The 21,504-nt window shown below is 39.4% G+C and overlaps 1 protein-coding gene across 2 annotated transcripts in view; it reads right to left on the bottom strand.

The window, feature by feature from the left end:
- LOC115215008 (transmembrane 9 superfamily member 4) overlaps positions 1 to 21,504 on the bottom strand; it is a 68,649-nt gene that overhangs the window by 18,117 nt on the left and 29,028 nt on the right. For both annotated transcript variants that reach the window (XM_036505253.1, XM_029784121.2), the window contains exons 5-12: positions 18,031 to 18,152; positions 16,238 to 16,340; positions 11,824 to 11,876; positions 9,217 to 9,258; positions 7,798 to 7,883; positions 4,677 to 4,829; positions 2,570 to 2,640; positions 802 to 934 (exon numbers count right to left, since the gene is read on the bottom strand). In XM_036505253.1, coding sequence (XP_036361146.1) covers positions 802 to 934; positions 2,570 to 2,640; positions 4,677 to 4,829; positions 7,798 to 7,883; positions 9,217 to 9,258; positions 11,824 to 11,876; positions 16,238 to 16,340; positions 18,031 to 18,152 — 763 coding nt within the window. The remainder of the gene's footprint in view (positions 1 to 801; positions 935 to 2,569; positions 2,641 to 4,676; positions 4,830 to 7,797; positions 7,884 to 9,216; positions 9,259 to 11,823; positions 11,877 to 16,237; positions 16,341 to 18,030; positions 18,153 to 21,504) is intronic.

Below are 21,504 nucleotides of genomic sequence, written 5' to 3'. Positions count from 1 at the left end.
ATTCCCGCCCAACATTCCTGTTAAAATCTCCAGGAACAAAGATGAGGTCATTGCCACTTATCTTTGAGTTAGCCCATAAAAGAGTATAATAATTATATATATATCTATATATATTTTAATAATTATATATATCTATGTTATATCTTGCAATGTCTCAGAGCAATGAAAGAACCATATTCATTGTGAGAATTCTTACTGCAAAAAAAAGATGTAAAAAGGCAAAGAAAAAGGTTTCTGGCAGGAACTTGGCATATTTTATGGAGAAGTTACTTCAATGCTCAGAAAAGAAATTATTGAATGATAGTAAACACTATATAAAATTCTCAATTTTGCATAAAAAAAAAAAAGAAACATATTGACAGATAGAACTTGAACCACCAATCTATCATTTGTCAGGCTGCAAGGTTACCAGTTATGACACAAGACATTTGTTTTCTTAATTCCCTCAGATTAAAGATTGTTTGCCAACATAACGTGGCAGTCCTGTTTTAGGACAAATGCTGCTGTAATCTAGCCCCAGGAGACATCATCTCCAGCTGGCTATACAACATGATCAGTGTCCTTACAATTTGTGTCGTATAGCCAGCTGGGGCTAAATTACAGCAACATTCGTCCTAAACCAGGACTACCATTTTATGTCGGCAAACAATCGATGTGAGATTTAAAAATAGTAATTTTCTCCCTCAGATTAATTACAACTGTCAGTCTGCTCAAAGTTCAATTAAAGTAAGAGAGAGAGAGACCTCTTGAAACATTCCATCGTTTTAGCATAACAGACAGCTGATGCAAAATACTACTCACATATGATGATCAGTGACATACAAAATATTTGGTTTCCTGCACCAATTAAAGAAGCCAACAACTTAGGATGGCGGGGAGGACGAAATATATCACCGTGAACCAATTTCCAGCCTGTTTCTTCAAGTGTCTCTTCCTAAAATAAAATTAATTTTAACAAAATTTTAAAACTACAACATATCAAAGTATTTCAAGAGAAGACTTTTACAATTAATCCTAATTGTGAAAAACCACAACATTGATGATAATTAGAATGACTTCATACTAATCAGTATCGCTGTTATCGCTGACTGAATAAACCTCAATGCATAACTGGTACATATTTTAATGACCCCCAGGAGAATGAAAAACAAAGTTGAACAGGGTGATATTTGAACTTGAAACATGAACAGAAACCATCAGATGTGTTTCCAACAAAATAATGAAAATGAACAACACTGCATGTATGACTCGTTTCCAACAAACACACAATGACAAAACAAGGAGACACATTTATTGTACACTGAAATCATCATTACATGAAGAAGGGTGCAAAACAGCCCTAGTCCTAAGAATGGTATGTCGTTAATAAATACATTCACCTTTCATATCTCCTCAATTGTTATGCTTTATGTGTGTGTGTGTGTGTGTGTGTGTGAGTGTGTGGAGGCGCAATGGCCCAGTGGTTAGGGCAGCGGACTCATGGTCGTAGGATCGCGATTTTGATTCCCAGACCAGGCGTTGTGAGTGTTTATTGAGCGAAAAAACCTAAAGCCCCACACGGCTCCGGCAGAGGGGGTGGCGACCCCTGCTGTACTCTTTCGCCACAACTTTCTCTCACTCTTTCTTCTGTTGGCCTGCTCGCTTAGCCAGTGGGGTGGCGTCATCTGAAGACTAAAACAATGTGAAGCGCATTGTGATCAGCGATGTGTAGCAACATCTGATAGCCTGGTCGGTCACGGTGATATCATCATCATCATCGTTTAACGTCCGCTTTCCATGCTAGCATGGGTTGAAAGAGTTATGCATACAGTAGAATTGTGCCTGTGATCTTGTCATAGATGTTTGATGAAGTTCTTTTAACACTTTATATTACAAAATTCTCTCCAAAATAAAACAAAAGTGAATATAATAAATAAAAGGGTGTTTTAAAAGGTTATGATTTCAATCATAATTAAATTGTTCGAAAGTCATTTTTAATTATTTAATTCAATTGCTAAGGAGGTACGATACCAAAATATCAACACCAGTATTTGACTTGAAGGGTTGAAAGACTAAGCTGAGGCCAGCAGGATTTGAACTCAGAATGTAAAGAGAGCTGACACTTGAACCATTTTTGGCTATCAGCACCTTTATCACCGACAACAACAATATTAATAATGATAATAATAATAACCCTTTCTACTATATAGATAAGGCCAGCAATTTAGTGGGGAAGGGGACAGTTAATTTCATTGATCCTAGGGCTCAAGTGATACTTATTTCATCAACCCTGGAAGGACGAAAAGCAAAGTCAACTTTGACAGGATTTGAACTCAGAATGCCGCTTAGCATTTTATTCAGTGTGTTAATGACCCTGCCAGCTGGCTGCCTTAATCGTAATTTTGGCAGAAGACCAGTAATTTTGAGGAGAGAGGGCAAGTTGATTACATCAACCCCAGTATTTGACTGGTATTTTATTACATTGAGACCCACCCCCAAAAAGGATAAAAGATAAAGTTGACCTCAGAGTTACTGGAATAAAACTGAAAGAAATGTCACTAAGCAATTTAAATAATGAGGAATATCTTACGATGTCTTCATCTTTGTTATATCTTGCAATGTCTCGGCGCAATGAACGAACCATAATCATTGTGAGAATTCCTATTGCAAAAAAAAAAAAAAAAGACGTAAAAATGCAAAAAAAAATTTTAAAAAGGGTTCCTGGCAGGAACTTGGCATATTTTATGAAGAAGTTACTTCAATGCTCAGAAAAGAAATTAAATACTTCTAAAAATAAACAAAGAATTTTTTTTCTTTTAATATGAAAAAATAGAACAATAGCAAGAAGTTCTGACCATATGATGACAGGTTCAAATCTTAGTAGAACCATTGTATTTTGCACCCTTGAGCAAGGCACTTAACTGCTTGGACCATTTCCCATGACAAGCAAAATAAAGGAGGTCCTGATCAGAGGAGTTGTTAATGGTGGGATTAGAGTTCAGTTGAAAAACAACTGTTCCAATACAGAAAATTATCCTAATTATATATCAACATCATCATCGTTTAATGTCTGCTTTCCATGCTGGCATGGGTTGGACAGTTCAACTGGGGTCTGGGAAGCCAGAAGGCTGCACCAGGCTCCAATCTGATCCGGTAAAGTTTCTACAGCTGGATGCCTTTCCTAATGCCAACCACTCCGAGAGTGTAGAGGATGCTTTTACATGCCAACAGCACGTGGGCCAGTCAGGCGGCACTGGCATGACCATGCTCAAAAGGTGTTTTTTACGTGCCACTTGCACGGGAGCCAGTCCAGCAGCATTGGCAATGACCACGCTCAAATGTTGTTTTTCACAAGCTACCAGCACGTGTGCCAGTCAGGCAATGCTGGCAATGATCACACTCGAATGGTGTCTTTTACGTCCCACCAGCATGGGAGCCAGTCAGTGGCCCTGGCAACGATCACACTCAGATGTTGCTTTTAACATTCCACTGGCATGAGTGCCAATCAGGTGGTACTGTCATCGACCACGTCAGCCATTTTGATTTCACTTATATGCTAAGTTATGGAAAATGGATATAAACTAGGAAAAGCAAAATCTTTATATAATATTTGCTTATGACAGCATAATACCAACATCTGCAGTCAAAATTATATATAACACTATTGTATTTTTAATGCAGCACATCCCATAAGTGATGTTATCTCAGGACAAATACAGCAGTAACAAGCCTAACAATGGTGTATATACATTAAATATGAAACATAACTATATAACACTATGATTTGCCCTTTAGTATTCAGATTAATCTGTCAAATGTAATGTTTGTTTGTTTATATCGTTTTGAATTAATCATGCATTATATTGTAATTTAGTGATTTCGACAATGTGATTGTTTATTTTTAGAATGACATTGTGGGGTAGGTGTGAGAGACCAGACCTGGCCAGTTTGAATGTAAAACAAGTGAAATATTTTGGCCTGATATGGCCAGTTTGAATGCTAAAGGGTTAAATTAATTTACAGACACGGGGAAGGAAGCATATGTTGTTGTGACCAATAAAGTATTTGATGAAAATTAAATCTGATCTATGCCAAACTTAGAGGATACTAGCAGCTAAGCCCGGTTTTACCCGGTCTGTTTGGATGATGTGGCTGTGATCATTTTCGGTCAGGCATAATCTATAACAGCATGTCAACCTTATCATTGAAAATTTCCTGACCCCACCCCGTCAGAAAACAGCTTCTAGGCAACTGGTTGTTTTAATGGCAGAAGAGGGAAATTCTATTAGAAAAAGTTTTAATCAATTTTTCAGTAAGTATGGGGGTTATGAAAAAAATACAAACTGCATTCCAATCAATGGACCCGTCTCCACATGTGTGCCATTTTTCATGCAAATCCACCCAGTCGTTTGGCTGTGAACCTCAAGACAAGAAAGAATATAACAATCGCCTATGTCCAATTTATATTATAGATTTAGTAGCAAGAAAGTAAAGAGTCTTAATTTCTTAGATTTAAACAAGTCAATGTAGGAGATGAGAATGACTAACATGATGCGAAACAACCTTTAGGACAGTTTCAACACAAACCATTGGGTTATTTGCATGCTTTGCAGCTGAAAGTAAGATGGCAATAATCACTGGTTTTATTAAAATACTCAACGGATTATTTGAGTGTTGAATAATTGTTATGTGCTTACCTGATAAGAAGAAGACAACAACAACTGAATTTATGATAGAAAACCAATGGATCTGTACATCACTCATGGCCAAATACGTGTCCCATCTGGAAGCCCACTGGATATGGCTGCTCTGCCAATCCACAGAGTATGAGAAAATCACTTTTGTTTCTCCTAAGAAGAAAAAATAAATTCATTTTAGTAGAATAACAAAATGGTAGACCACAGAATAGAATACTTTAAAGCATCCAGCTACATGTCTTATGGCACCCACTCACCTGGCTTTAAAGCATCCAGCTATATGTCTTATGGCACCTACTCACCTGTCTTAAAGGATCTAGTTACATGCTTCAGTCCTCAATAATCTTTCCAACAGTCATTCACCCACTCACAAGCTAGACAAATCTTCCCAGCATGCATTACTTCCATGAACAGAGACCATAAAAACATACCCCAATAATACCAACCATGACAAAATAGTCACCACCACAACACACGGCAGCTGTCTTCTTCAGTGACAACACTAAAACATTCACAATTCATGAATGCTAAACCTAACCTTAATTTCTGAAGACTTTTTATGGCAACCATATAGCAATGATAAGCCAAAAGTTCATCTGAAAGGCTATGTCCTTCTTTAAACCAGTAAATAATTCAGCATTGGATGAATGGACCCCAATAAGGGACAAGTGAATCCCACATAATACTGCTTACAAACCTGAGGTAAGGCAGCCATGAGACACACATCCACACACAAGCATTTTATAGCACATCCAAATTGGTTAGCAAACTTTCACTCCCCAACACACTAAAACCATTATCCTTCCAACAGGCTGTCCTCACATCACATTGTTGTAATATCTTTCATTTCCAATTATCATCAAACGTCCGTTTTCCATACTGGCATGGGCTGGACAGTTTGAGAGAAGCTGGCCAGCCAGGGAGCTGTCCAGACTCTTAGTGTCTGTTGTGGCATGGTTTCTACAATCGGATGCCGTTCCAACCACTTTAGAGAGTGTGCTGGGTACTATTTATGTGCCACCAGCATGGATGCATTTACACAGCACTGGCACGAGTGCATTTCATGTGGCACCTGCACCTGGAAAGGAGAAACCTGTATGTAGAGATGGCAGTGATTTTGTGAGAAACATGTCTGCCTCAATAAACCCTATATGGCTCATACAAGCATGAAAATGTAGATGATGATCATAATGCTGTATCTTCTGTGCTTCTCTCCCACCTACCATTACAACAACAGTTCTCTAAACTCCTCTAAAACAATAAGCTATCAACACCCTCACCAAAATCTGCTCAATTCACCTGCCTCTGGTGTCACTGAGACCCAAAGGTGTCAGGTAATGCTGAATAAGTGCTATAGACAGACCATAGTTAAGTTCCAGATTCGGTAATTTTGTAAATAAAATGTTCAATGTTGGTTCTATGTCAGCGTGTATATAAGAATTTTTTTGTGTAATAAGATAAAAAAAAACCAAGGCTGTATAGATATTAGACCATTTATAGATAGAAGGTCTTACAACTAAAATCTATAAATTCTCTAATATCTATACAGCCTTGTTTTTTTTATCTTATTACACAAAAAATTCATATATATATATATATCTGTAGGGCAGCGAGCTGGCAGAAACGTTAGCACACCAGGCAAAATGCTTAACGATATTTTATCTGCCGTTACGTTCTGAGTTCAAACTCCGCCAAGTTCGAATTGGCCTTTCATCCTTTCGGGGTCAATTAAATAAGTACCAGTTACACACTGGGGTCGATGTAATCGACTTAACCCCTTTGTCTATCCTTGTTTGTCCCCTCTATATTATATTTAGTCCCCTGTGGACAATAAATATATATATATATATATATATGTACTACCAGCCAAGCCCAGTTTCACCCGGTCTGTTTGGATGATGTGGCTGTGATAATTTTCGGTTTAGGAAAAAAAAAATACAAACTGCATACCGGCATTAGGAAGGGCATCCAGCCGTAGAAACATTGCCAGATCAGACTGGGCCTGGTGCAGCCTTCTGGCTTCCCAGACCCAGTTGAACCATCCAACCCATGCTAGCATAGAAAGCGGACGCTAAATGATGATGATGATGATTCTAATCTATGCCCCCGTCTCCACATGTGTGCTATTTTTCACTTGAATCCACCCAGCCGTTTGGCTGTGAACCTCAAGACAAGAAAGAATACAAAAGAACACCCATGTCCAATTCATATTATAGATGTATATGTATATCCAGAAGTTCAAGAAAAGAACTGACATCATATAACGGTTCAATGTTTACGATTCTGGACTATCTTATAGAAATCAAAATCTTGGAAAAAGCTAAAAACATTTTCCTGCAATATATAATAAAATCTCTTTATTTAAAAAAAAAATCACCCCAGCCACAGAATTTCTGATGTTTACAAGAGTATTATCTGATAAAAACAATCTAATAATCTATAATCATCATCATTGCTTTAATGTCCATTTTTCTATGCTAGCAAGGGTCAGACTGAGTTTATTTTCAACAGCCAGGGGCCCTTCCTGTTGATAACCCTCACCTGATTCCAAGCAAGACAATATTTCCCTATGGTCTGACATGTTCTTGCAGAATGTTGGAAATGAGTGACACTGCTTGTACGACAGTGGCACTCGTTTACTATGAGCATGGAATGTCAAGACGAGGCATCAGCATACACACACACACACTCACTCTCTGTCTCTGACACACACACACATACACTCACTCTCTCTCTCTCTGACACACACACACATGTGTGTGTGTGTGTGTGTGTGTGTGATCATTTAACAACCATTTTCCATGCTGATATAGGGTGGATGGAATTTTAATGTCTCACACACACACGCACACAACAGGCTTCTTTCAGTTTCCATCTACCAGATCAACTCACAAGGCATTAGCCAACCTGGAACAACAGTAGAAGACACCTGCTCAAGGTACCATGCAATGGGACTGAACCCAAAACTATGCAGTCAGGAATCAAACTTCTCTTCCACACAACCACATTTGTGCCTAATAAATCTAAAATTTGAAAAATAAATTTTGAAGAAAACAAGAAAAGCAAAACAAAAACAACAAAGAATGCTGAAGAAAATATTCCAAAGTTGCAAAATATTTACCTTTCTCGTTTATTTTTTGTGGTTTTGGTTCTTTATTTTTGACAGTGCATTTTTTAGCTTGGACTGTAAGTTCGGAGAAATCAATGCTAAACAATAACAAAAGTGAGAGAATTAATTTTCAAATGAACAACAACAATTTGTTTGCAAATAATTATTTCTTAATTTAGGAACAAAGTCAGCAATTCTGAAGGGATGGGGTCACTTGAGAACACTGACAGCTAATTTATTTTTATGAAGCCCTTATGAAGGAGATGGCAAAGGATCAGAAAACGTGGTGAACTGCTGTACGCAAGAAAACGTGGCCACCACTGTTGAATTGAGACAGTCCAAAAGAGTGACATGCGTGAAGAGGACAAAGGGGCCGAAAGCAAATGATGCAGCGAGTTATAAAAAATTTTACAACAAGGTAGCAAGAATGACCACCAAATTCAAAGGCGACGATGAACAAAAGCTCGAAAATCTGGCTTCACAAAGCAGTCAGTCGCTCGCTGACACTTGTTGACGCTACATCAAAGAGGCCAGGGAACAGAAGAAAGAAGACATGCACCCAACACCAGAGCTGAAGAAACCTCCAGGAGGGGGGCACCACATCAAAACGGTAGAGGAGTAGGGGCCGAAACTGGACGTGGTTCCTCCTGATGATGTCTTGAGTTAACTGGATCCTATAAATGAGCAGACCACAAAACACGGTTGAAATTCCTCAAAACCATGGTGCCACATAAAATATACTGGTGCTGGTTCCTTGTAAATAGCACCCAGAACATTCTGTAAAGTGGTTGGCATAAGAAAGGACATCCAGCCATAGAACCCAAGTCAAAACAGACTTTGGACCCAGTGTCAACCCTGGCCTTGCCAGCTCCTATGAAGCATGGAAAATGGACATTAAATGGTGATGATGATCCCTATAAGGACAAAAGGCAAACATTGACCTCACCAAGATTTGAACTGTGAACATATAAAACCAGAACAAAAACCACTTGAAAGATTCTACCAATCCACCACAATTTCTTACTTCTTACATTTGTACAAATCTAAAAGATTTAAGGCACAAGTACAGCCACCACAATCCCCACACCCACAGGTGAAAAGTAAGACATTTTTTTATACAAGAATTTGACAACATTCCTCTCAGAAACTTTAGCTGCCAAAGAGAGAAATCATATCATTAGCATCATCAGTTTTTAACTGCCAGACCCACTCGCAAGGATTTGGTCAGTCCGAGGCTATAGCAGAAGACTCTTGCCCAAGGTGCCACACAGTCAAATATCTTCCCACAGAACTATGATAGAGCCTGCATTATTTTCATTCTAATTGAAAGATTGAAGGAAACCTCTTTCTGAGCTTATAAAGTTAAATTATTGTGCTTTAATCGGGATGCATTTAGACCAAGAAACTTCAAAGAATGAGAAATAAATTTACCTTTGAGCTTCCACTTCAAAACCAACCACTCGGTATTTGGACCTGATAAACAATAGGAGAATTGAGGGATGAATGTTAGAAAATACATTTCTTTTTTTTTTTTATGAGAACACACACACAAACACACACACATATATATACAGGTATACCATGGCTTAAGTTGTTTCAATTTAAGTCATTTTTTATTATACATCGGTTTTCAAAAATAATGTATGGAAAGATAAAAATGAAGTTAAGTCATTTTACTCGACTTTATGCCTGTTTGCCACAAATATTGGAGTTGTAAAATCCCTAGAAAACCATTAAAAGCACATAAAATCTTGTTACTGTACAATAAATAAGAATAAAAGCATATAAAATCATATTAAAATATGTACAGTAAATGTTAAGATACACACCATAAAGTAATGTAGCTTAGTAAATGAAATCATTAAATCAGCTGTGTTGCCTTATTTATTGGTCTTTCAGAGCTCATATTGCACTGTAGTTCCAATATCTACCGTTAGCCATCACTGTGATTCCCATGATTGTTTTGAATTCAGATTTGTTTACTCCTGTTTATCAGCTACTTTCTCATTCATTTGTGACTTTATTTTTTGATTCCCTGGCTCCTAAGAAAATTCATAATGAAAGTGCTAAGCGTCACACTGGAAGATAAACTGGCTATGATAAAACGCCATGGAAAAGGTTAAGAAGTCGTAGTAATTGCATGATATTTTGGGATGAGTCGGACAACTGTATCAACGATTGTACATAGTAAGGACAAGATTTTAGAACACAGAGTTTTTATTAACCATATATTATTGAAAATGCTGGCATCCGTGCTAGCAGGGTGCAAAGAGCACCAAAAGAGCACCATACCAGGGTGACCGTTGACAGAGCAGCTAACCAGTTTCCGTGTCAGTGGCACATAAAAGGGCACCATTCGAATGTGATCATTACCAGTGTCGCCTTACTGCCACTTGTGCCCAGGCTAGTATAGGTGCCAAGGGCACCATCCGAGCGTGATAGCTGCCAGAGCAGCCAACTGGCTCCATGCCGGTGGCACATAAAAGGGCACCATTCGAGTGTGATCGTTACCAACATCGCCTTACTGGCACCTCTGCCGGTGGCATGTGTAAAAAGATTCAAGCGAGGTCATTGCCAGTACCGCCTGACTGGCCCTGTGCTGGTGGCACATAAAAAGCACCCACTACACTCTCGGAGTGGTTGGCGTTAGGAAGGTCATCCAGCTGTAGAAACTCCGCCAGATCAAGATTGGAGCCTGGTGTGGCCGTCTGGTTCGCCAGCCCTCAGTCAAAATCGTCCAACCCATGCTAGCATGGAAGGCGGACATTAAACGATGATGATGAGGAGGATGATATAGTGTAGAGAACTAGGAATGGTTATTATTGGCCTAGCATAGAAACATGTAAATTCAGCCTGGCCTAGCCTAGACTTAAGTCGAAAAACAACTTAAGTGGTGTCTCCTGGGACCAATTAACGACATAGGGTGAGGTATGCCTGTATGTATGTATGTGTGTGTGTGTGTACATACATACACACACATACATATGCTTAAAACATTTGCTAATTGTGGAACGAATGCTGGTTTCTGGTTTGTTATTAGCATCTAACTATTTAATTTCTTTATTCCACTGAATTATCACTGCTAACAACTATTGCTGTCAAACTAATACAAATACACAAATGAGCTTACACACATTCACACATGCACGCTCTCTCTCTCTCTCTCTTTCTCTCTTAATTACTAAACATTTGTAGATACATGGCATTTCATTATGTAAATTGGTATATCCAATAACTCAACACCATTGTATGTGGTGGCTATATAAACAATGTGCTTGGAGGCAGGAATGGATGAGTGCTGATGAAGGGACAAAAACCCCCACCAAAATATAGCATATACACGCATTACCTATTTTTGTCTGTCCAGATGCCAGCGCCACCTGTCTGGCGTCCGTGTCTGTGACACGTAAAAGCACCAACCAATCGTGGCCGTTTGCCAGCCTGCCCTGGCCCCTGTTCCGGTGGCACGTAATAAACACCCACTACAAAACGGAGTGGTTGGCATTAGGAAGGGCATCCAACTGTAGAAACAGTGCCAAATCAGACTAGAGCCTGGTGCAGCCTCCATGGCTTACCAGAACTCGGTTGAACCATCCAACCCATGCTAGCATGGAAAATGGACGTTAAATGATGATGATGATGAATCACATTGTCTGTGATACATCTGACATCTTGATACGAAATGTTGTAGCAAAAAATCAGTGCTGGTTATAATTTCTACAGAATATCTGTAGAAATAACCGTAACAAAATAAAATCTCAATCACAAGAAAAGGAAAAAGTCACTAAAAATTAAAACTGATTCAAACAAGAATATATTTAAACCTTCAAAAAGAAGTTACAAAGATGATATTTATCATGTCCAGTCACAATTTTCTGTTATCCAGTTATTGCTCAGACCTGTTGTAATAATTTCTACATTCATAGGATGAAGACTTGTCATTTGTCTCATTTAAAATGAGACTTGTTAAGATAAATATTTCGGACAAACTCAAAGACAGGAATAAAAACCATTCTTAAACCAACTAAAATAACTTACTCGTCTTCGGTATGATATTTCAAGATGATTTTAAGATGATTGTTGATGAAAGCCTGTAGAAAAAGAAAAACATCGTATAAATAGTAGGTAAAAATTCCTTCCTTGTATGGTGCAGAAAGCCCAATCAAAGCATTATATCTAAACACCATGCAAAATATTTAGAAGAGGTACACAAGCAGTCTGTATTATGAATATTTTGTAAAACAAGTCTGGTAAGCCTAATATGGGTTTTTTTCTTCTTTTTCTCTGAAAGAAAAGATGAAAGGAAAGCAAACGACTTTGAACTCATTGACAAACCCTATACCTTGATACAACACAATAAAGAAGAAACAAACTCTTAAGAGTAATTTATGTGTGAACAATTTGCCAGCATCCTGATTCCATGTGAAGAATGATATTGACAAACTTCTTGCCTCTGTTGCAGAGATAACCAACAAAATTTTTTTTTAATATCTTCCTTGCCTTAAAATTACCAATCCTCTTCAGCTCTCTTCCTCATTTTGCTCACTTTTTTTCATCCTCCACCTCCCACCTTATCTTCTCCTCCCACCTCTCCCCATCTCTATCTCGCACCACTTTTCTCTCCCTAGTTACTTCCCTCCCATCCACGCCCAATAACTAAGTTCCTGCCATTTCCTTGACTATAATTCCCATGGAACAAAGACAAATCCATCCTTATTCTTCTCTCCATAGAAAAACTCTGTTCAAGACATTGGAAATACTTCTTCCAATTCCTTTACAAACTTAAGCAGCTTTATATCTGCACCAATTGAATAGTTACTTTCAGTGGCACATAAAACGGCACCATTCGAGCGTGATCGTTACCAGCATCGCTTTACTGGCACCTGTACTGGTGGCATGTGTAAAAGATTCGAGCAAGATCATTGCCAGTACCACCTGACTGGCCCCCGTGCCGGTGGCACATAAAAAGCACCCACTACAAAACGGAGTGGTTGGCGTTAGGAAAGGCATCCAGCTGTAGAAACTCTGCCAGATCAAGATTGGAGTCTGGTGCAGCCGTCTGGTTCGCCAGCCCTCAGTCAAAATCATCCAACCCATGCTAACATGGAAAGCTGACGTTAAACGATGATGATGATGATGATAATGCCATAACTCAAACAATACTGCATTCAGTTTTGATTTTTTTAAACACTTGCTTCGCATTCTGATATTATCACTAAATCTCTTAAAAGTCCTAAAACCTAAACAAGCTCCATTACTAATATTTGAGAAATATCAGCTTTTCTTAGTAAAATGGATTGAGTAGACGCATATACAAGAAGTAGCTTGTTTCGAGTGTTGGGCTTCACAGAGGCAATGACTAAGACCTTTGAAGCACCTTTCAAGCGTTGGGCCTCACGGAGGCAATGACTAAAATCTTTGAAGCACCTTTCGAGTGTTGGGCCCCACAGAGGCAATGACTGAGACCTTTGGCATCATGTCATGCTTGAGAAGAAGACCCATCAAGCCAAGCGAAATTAGTCGTGGCAGATACTGGTGCCATTCGCATGGCACCCATGCCAGCGGCACATAAAAACACCCATTACACTCTCAGAGTGGTTGGTGTTAGGAAGGGCATCCAGCCATAGAAAACCATGCCAAATCAAATGGAGTCTGGTGCAGCCTCCCAGCTTATCAGCCCTGGTCGAATCGTCCAACCCATGCCAATATGGACAACGGACATTAAAAGACTGGTGAGATTGATACAATCAATGTTCAATTTTAATATTTGTAAGCTGTCATTTGTGAAGAACTTGGCTCACAATGGAACTGTAGAGAGTTTGTGGAGAGGTCATGGGGGATGAGACACCACAGTGTAGCTGATGAAAGAGAGATGTTGAGAGCACTTCAATGGAGATGCTATGAAACAAGGTAGCCTTGACAAGCTGAAGTTGTAATAGTTAAAGACAATGTGAGGAGGTGACATGTCTGTAACAACAGTTGAATACCTAATTTTTGAAAAAGGTGAACAACAATTATGGTCATAGTAGCACCAAAATAGAGTACTACTAATCCCAGATGTGGAAGCAGTACTCTATAGTGGGTTTCACTTGAGCTTTGTCAGAGCTGACCAGAACGGGAATAATTTCTGCTATCCAGTCTTAAAAGCTAATCTCTGAGATGTAGCTTAAGCTATATTATGTATATGAGGCATAACACAGACAGACAATACACACTGGGAGGCAAAAATGGCATGAGATGATATTTATAAGGTGAGGCTGAGATAATCCTAAGAATGCATCGATAACGTGATTGGTTTTAATCAATGAAGAATTGGAATTAACGACAGATGAGAAGACACAGCACTGAGATGCCAGACTGTAGATCCCTCCTTCTTATGTCAACGTGAAAATGATGATGATGATGATAATGGGGTAAGGAAAATGAAAACAGGCAAGGAGTTTTATTTTACATCATTTAGTAGCCTCTGTGCAATTCTTTGGCAAGACATTATAAGCAAATATATTTGGCACCTGTGCCGGTGGCATGTAAAAGCACTCATTACACTCACAATGGTTGGTGTTAGGAAGGGCATCCAGCTGTAGAAAACCATGCCAAATCAGACGAGTTTGGTGCAGCCTTCCAGCTTGCCAGCCTGGTCAAACTGGCCAATCCGTGCCAGCATGGACAATGGACATTAAATGATGATGAGGGTCCAGAAGATATAATAAAAACGAAATAACTACAAGATTATCTCAGATGGAATGAATCTCAATTAGTCTGTGAACAAAGTCTTCCAAGACTAATGGAATCTGTTAAGAATATCAGTAGAAGGGACTAAAAGCAAATCACAGAATGAAAAAGATTTAGGGACAGGTCTTGATGAAACCTTTGTAACTGAAATTTGCAAGACAAAATCTGTTGAAAAGCTGGAGATATAAATAAATCTCTATATATATCATCATCATCATCATCATCTAATGACAGTTGTCCATGCTGGCATGGGTTGGATAGCTTGACCAGGGCTGGTAAGTTGAAGGGCTGCACCAGGCTCCAATCTTGATCTGGCAGAGTTTCTACAGCTGGATGCCCTTCTTAATGCCAACTACTCCAAGAGTGTAGCGGGTGCTTTTATGTGCCACCAGCATGGGTACCAGTTGCATGGCGCCAGTATCTTCCACAACTACAATTTTACTGGGTTTGATGGGTCTTCTTCTCAAAGATGGTATATTGCCAAAGGTCTCCGTCATTTGTCATTGCTTTCGTGAGGCCCAACACTCGAAAAGTGCTTTTTACATGCCACCAGCACAGGTGCTATTTATACAACACCAGCATCAGCCACATTGCCTTCATGAGGCCCAACGCTCAAAGGTGCTTTTATGTGGCACAGACACAAGTGCCAGAGACAGGATACCAGCATTGGCTACGACTATGATTCCATTTGGCTTGGCATGTCTTCTCAAGAACAGCATATTGCCAAAGGTCTCAGTCACTAGTCATCGCTTCCGTGAGGCCTAACATTCAAAGATCATGCTTCACCACCTTGTTCCATGTCTTCCTGGGTCTACATCTTCCACTGGTTCCTGCCACAGTTAGAGATCAGCACTTCTTTACACAGCTATTTTCATCCATACACATCACATGACCAGTGAGGCAATGGCTGTGTAGTTAAGAAGCTTGCTTCCCAACTATGTGGTCTTGGGTTCCATCTCAGTGTGTGGCAACTTGGGCAAGTGTCTTTTACTATAGCTCCAGGCCAACCAAAATGTAAGTGGATTTGGCAGATGGAAACTATAAGAAGCCTGTTGTAAACGTATGTGTTTATATTTACAACTGTCTTGGCATCACATGATGGTGTTGTAAATAAGCATCACTGTCATATGTTTGATGTTGTTCGTTTCCAGTGTTTCATGAAAAACATGCCCAGCCACAGGGAAATATTATCTTGATTGGAAAGAGATGAAGGTTGGTGACAGGAAGCACATCCAGTAGTAGAAAATCTGTCTCAACAAATTTTGTCTGACCCATGCAAGCATGAAGAAGTGGATGATATGATGATGATGATGGATATAGGTGAAGGGTGGTAGAATCAGCATGGCATTTAACAAAAGCCCCTTATATTATTTGGGGATGCCCTTCGACATTCTAGTCACCATCTCTATATAGGAATTGAGGGCATCAGTAGGACCATAGTCCAATGACTGAAACCAGTAATGGAATAAAAAAACAAATGATCAATCATGACTAAGAAGACAAAAGGTGGCATAAAACATCCCAAGAGTAAATCTGATGGGGGAGGGGTAGCAAATAAGAAAATTTGAGGACTTTTATCATAAAATTAAACAAGACACAAAAGCATTAATATATCAGATACTGTTTCAAAATAAATGTATTGAAAATATATTTAAATTTCAGACACTGGTTCATAAAATGTAAAAAAAAAGACTTTTTAATAGGTGTACTTTCTACTTACCTCATTATTTTTGACAAAACCTAGCTTATATCCATGTTCATATTGTATTTCTCGAGTCCCTAACATTTCAAATTTAGTAGCACACGGTAAGTTATCAACCAACCTAGAAATATATAAACAAACGAAACAGATGAATGAATGACTCAACACCAACATTCTCCTCTCAGCTTCTTATAACAGAAATAATTCTTAACCTGATCTAAGCCACTACATCAATTAAATCAATTACAAGTGGCCAATTCCTCTTATATTTTCTGAGGTACTTTTTTAAATTTTAGGCTTCCATCATCATCATCATCTTCTAACATCCGCTTTCCTATGCTTGCATGGGTTGGACAGAGTTCATTTAAGGCAGATTTTTCTATAGCTGGATGCCCTTCCTGTCACCAACCCTCACCTATTTTCCAATCCCTGCAATACTTCTCCAGGGTCAGACATTTTCAACAGGAAATTGGACGTGAACAACACTGCTTGTATGAACAGTGACACTCATTTACATCTGTCACACAATGTCAAAACAAGGACACACACACACACAACAGGCTTCTTCCAATTTCTCTCAACCAAATCAACTCACAAGGCTTTGGTTGACCCAAGGCTTTTACAGAAGATACCTATATATATATATATATATATATATATATATATATATATATATATATTATTAAATAAGGGTAGAAATTGATATTAATCAATTAAAACCAGTGGCCTAGCATTTTTTTTTTTAAATCCAAAGATTAAAAATTTTTTTACATACAAAATTTAGAGGACTGACCACTAAAAATGGACAGCCTGTATGCTAGATATAGACGTCAAAATCGCCTTCGTGGAAAATGGCGATTTTGACATCTATATCTAGCATACAGGCTGTCCATTTTTAGTGGTCAGTCCTCTAAATTTTGTATCTATATAGATAGATACACATACACACACATACATACATTCTTATTTTGTAGACATATCTTTCCCACATCTCTCCTCTCTCTCTCTCTCTCTATATATATATATATATAATATAATAAAATAAAAATGTGTGTGTGTATGTATATGTGTGTGTGTCTATATATGTATGTATGTATATACACTCATACATTCATATCTCTATTTATGTACATACATACATACATGTGTGTAAGTGCATCCACATGTTTGTTTACATTTTTTAGATTGATGAAATCATTTTATTGTATGTAACATATATGCTCTTTTGTGTATGTGTGTGTGTGAAATTGATAAATATAATTTACAATAAAAATTTTATTTCATTTCCATCGAAATACTGGTGAATTCAGAGCTGACCACAGTTTGCCTGCAGTTAGCTGCCTCTGACTGCCACTCCATTTGTTGTTTTACTCAAGTTATTTGATGACCTCAATGGTCACTATGCAGCATGTAGAAAGCATCCAGTAGTGTAAACTGGTTAGCATTAGGAAGGGCATCCAGCCACAGAAACCACACCAAAGCAGCAGACCTTGAAGTTTAGTAACAGTCCCCTAGCTTACCAGCTCTTGCTGAACTGTCCAACCCAGACACTAATGATGATGATGTAGAGTTTTTGCGCAAGGCCAACAATTTTGGGGGAAGGGTATAATCGACCCCCCCACCCCCCCCCCAGTATTTAACTAGTACTTATTTTATCAAGCCTGAAAGAATGGAAGGTAAGGTCAGCTTTAGCAGAATCTGAACTCAGATCATAAAGACAGACAAAATACTGCAGAGCATTTGCCTGGCACAGTAACCACTCGGCCAGTTTAATTAACAACAACAATAGTAGAGATTCAGTTTTTACTTACAAATGGACATAATATGCATGTCTGATCCTTTCTGCCATGAGTTTACTATCCTCTATCATCATAGTAACAGCTTTCTCATTATGGCAAAGAATTTCACAGCCTTTACTATCAGCCATAGTAACCTAAAAGTTGAGGGGAAAAAAGCAAAACAAAAGAAAAAATAGCATTTAAGTCAACTGTTGTTATAAAGGATTAGAAAAGAAGTTGAAATTATTTCATTTACAGTAAAAACAGTGGAATCCAAAGAAATTGGAGACATTCTCACTGTCACACCATATTCCTGCTATAGCAGGAAGAGGTTAAACATTATCTCTGCTGGAATCTTGGTAAAGAAGTAATGAGCAACATATAGAAATAGAAGAAGCAGCAGCCGATTATGTCCGTTGGTCAGCTGCCGATTCTGTCCATTCATGAGCTGTGTGTGCAACTATTTATTTTGAAGCTCAGAAGCCCAGGTGGTGAGTAAAGCTAGACATAGGGGCCCAGGTCTGAGAGGGTTAAAACAGTAATGAGATTAATAAAAGGAAGGAAAAATCATTATAATCAGAGAAAAAAGGGAGAGAACAAGTATTGGAAGGGAAGAGTCAGAAAAGGGGAAACTAAAAGGAAGCCCACAGAGAACTGGACATGTGGTGACTTACAACATTGCTATATAAAATGTTGGGATTAATTAAGCTTAGTAAGTTTCTACATCACAGAGAAAATGTTCAAGAGATTTGAAAAGTGTTTTTAATCAAAATCAAAATCAAATTCGATGACTGGCGTCTGTGCTAGCAGAGTGTAAAGAGCACCATACGAGTGTGATCATTGACAGAGCGGCTAACCAGCTTCCATGCCAGTGGCACTTACAAGGCACCATTCAAGCGTGATTGTTACCAGCATCACTTTACTGGCACTCGAGCCCCATGGTAGTAGAGTACTAAGAGCTCCATCCGAGCGTGATCATTGCCAGAGCAGCTATCTGGCCACTGTGCCGGTGGCACATAAAAGACACCATTCAAGCGTGATCGTTACCAGCATCACCTTACTGGCACCTGTGCCGGTGGCATGTGTAAAAGATTTCAGCAAGGTCATTGCCAGTACCGCCTGACTGGCCCCCATGCTGGTGGCACATAAAAAGCATCCACTACACTCTTGGAGTGATTGGCATTAGGAAGGGCATCCAGCTGTAGAAACTCTGCCAGATCAAGATTGGAGCCTGGTGCAGCCATCTGGCTCACCAGCCCTCAGTCAAAATCGTCCAACCCATGCTAGCATGGAAAGCGGACATTAAACAATGATGATGATCTATGGTACTGGACAAAATACCTTTTTTTATAATCTTTTACTTGTTTCAGTCATTGGGCTGTGGCCATGCTGTGGCACTGCCTTGAAGGGTTTTAGTCAAATAAACTGACCCCAATAGTTATTTTTTTAAAGCCTGGTACTTATTCTATTGGTCTTTTTGCCAAACCACTAAGTTACAGGGATGTAAACAAACCAACACTAGTTGTCAAATGGTGGCAAGGAAACAAATATAAACATGCACACACACACACACAGATTCCATGACATGCCAAGGGGAAAGACTAGAAGTAGTTGGTAGCTTCTGCTACTTCGGCAACCAAGTCTGTAGTGGGCGTAGCTGTGAGAATAAGAATAGCCTGGGCAAAGTTCAGAAAGCTCCTACCTCTGCTGGTGACAAAGGGCCTCTCACTCAGAGTGAAAAGTAGACTGTATGATGCATGTGTGTGAACAGCCATGCTACATGGCAGTGAAACATGGGCTGTGACTGTTGAGGACATATGTAGGCTTGAAAGAAATGAAGCTAGTATGATCCACTGGATGTGTAATGTCAGTGTGCACACATGACAGGGTGTAGGCGCCCTGAGACAAATATTGAACATAAGAAGTGGTGTGCAAGAGAGATGACCGTGCTGGTATGGTTATGTGCTGCATATGGATGAGGAAAGCTGTGTGAAGAAGTGTTACACCCTAACAGTGGAGGGAACCCATGGAAGAGGGAGACCCAGGAAGAAATGGGATGAGGTGGTGAAGCACGACTTACGAACGTTGGGTAAGACTGGGACCTTTGGAGATATGCAGTGATTGAGAAGACCTGGCAAGTGAAGTGAGTTCACTGATGCCAGTGTTACGTGACCGACCCATTTAAAAGTACCCTTGAAGTGTCGGGTGATATGATGTGCTTGAGAAGACCTGTTGAGGCAAGTAAAATCAAATTGTAGTCATGGCCAGTGCCACCTGACAGGCACGCATGCTACTGGCACATAATAAGCACCATCTGAGTGTGGGTCGATGCTAGTGCCCCCTGACTGGCTCCTTTACCAGTGGCATGTAAAAAAAAACATCTAAACATGGTCAACACCAGTGTCCCCTGATTGGCTCGCATGGCAGTGGCATGTAAAAAGCACCCACTACACTCTCAGAGTGGTTGGCATTAGGAAGGGCATCCAGGTGTAGAAACCTTGCCAGTTCAGATTGGAGCCTGGTGCAGACTTCTGGCTTGCCAGCTGTCAGTCAAACCATCCAACCCATGCCAGCATGGAAAACAGATGTTAAACAATGATGATGATGATGTGTGTGTGTGTGTGTGTGTGTGTGTGTATATATATATATATATATATATATATATATATATATATATATATATATATGAGCACCATCCGAGCATGATCGTTGCCAGAGCGGCTAACTGGTTTCCGTGCCTGTGGCACGTAAAAAGCACCCACTACACTCACAGAGTGGTTGGCATTAGGAAGGGCATCCAGCTGTAGAAACACTGCCGGATCAGACTGGGGCCTGGTGCAGCCTCATAGCTTCCCAGACCCCGGTCGAACCATCCAACCCATGCTAGCATGGAAAACGGACGTTAAACGACGACGATGATGATGATATATATATATATATCTTTCTGATGATGATGATATATATATATATCTTTCTTGTCTTGGGATTCATAGTCAAACAGCTGGGTAATATTGAGCGAAAAATTACGCAGATGTATAGAACGATCTGGTGGTGTTGCTGGGCTTTGTACTTTTTTTATAGCACCCATGGTTACTGAGATAATCTACTATAATAATACTCTTGTGTTTATGAATGAGAGGAAGGGGTGATAGATCACTAAGGAAGGCTCCAATCTGATCTGGCAAGGTTTCTACAGCTTGATGCCCTTCCTAATGCCATCTACTCCAAGAGTGTAGTGGGTGCTTTTTACATACCACCAGCATGAGGGCCAGTCAGGCAGCCCTGACAACAACCACACACGAATGGTGCTTTTTACGTGCCACCGGCACAGGAGCCAAAGGAGACTATGTAAATATGGGTACATATGTTTATGTTCATTTGAGTATAAACTAAATCCTAAATCCTTAAAAATATTTCAGCCCGAAGGCTGCGGCCATGCTGGGGCACCACTGTTGAATGAGCTACACTAGTATGTGAAACCACCTCTGATACGTGGCATTTGATCAA

The sequence above is a fragment of the Octopus sinensis genome, linkage group LG8 (genome assembly GCF_006345805.1).
Source record: "Octopus sinensis linkage group LG8, ASM634580v1, whole genome shotgun sequence".
Taxonomy (NCBI): Eukaryota; Metazoa; Mollusca; class Cephalopoda; order Octopoda; family Octopodidae; genus Octopus; species Octopus sinensis.
This window is presented reverse-complemented; position numbering and strand designations above follow the sequence as displayed.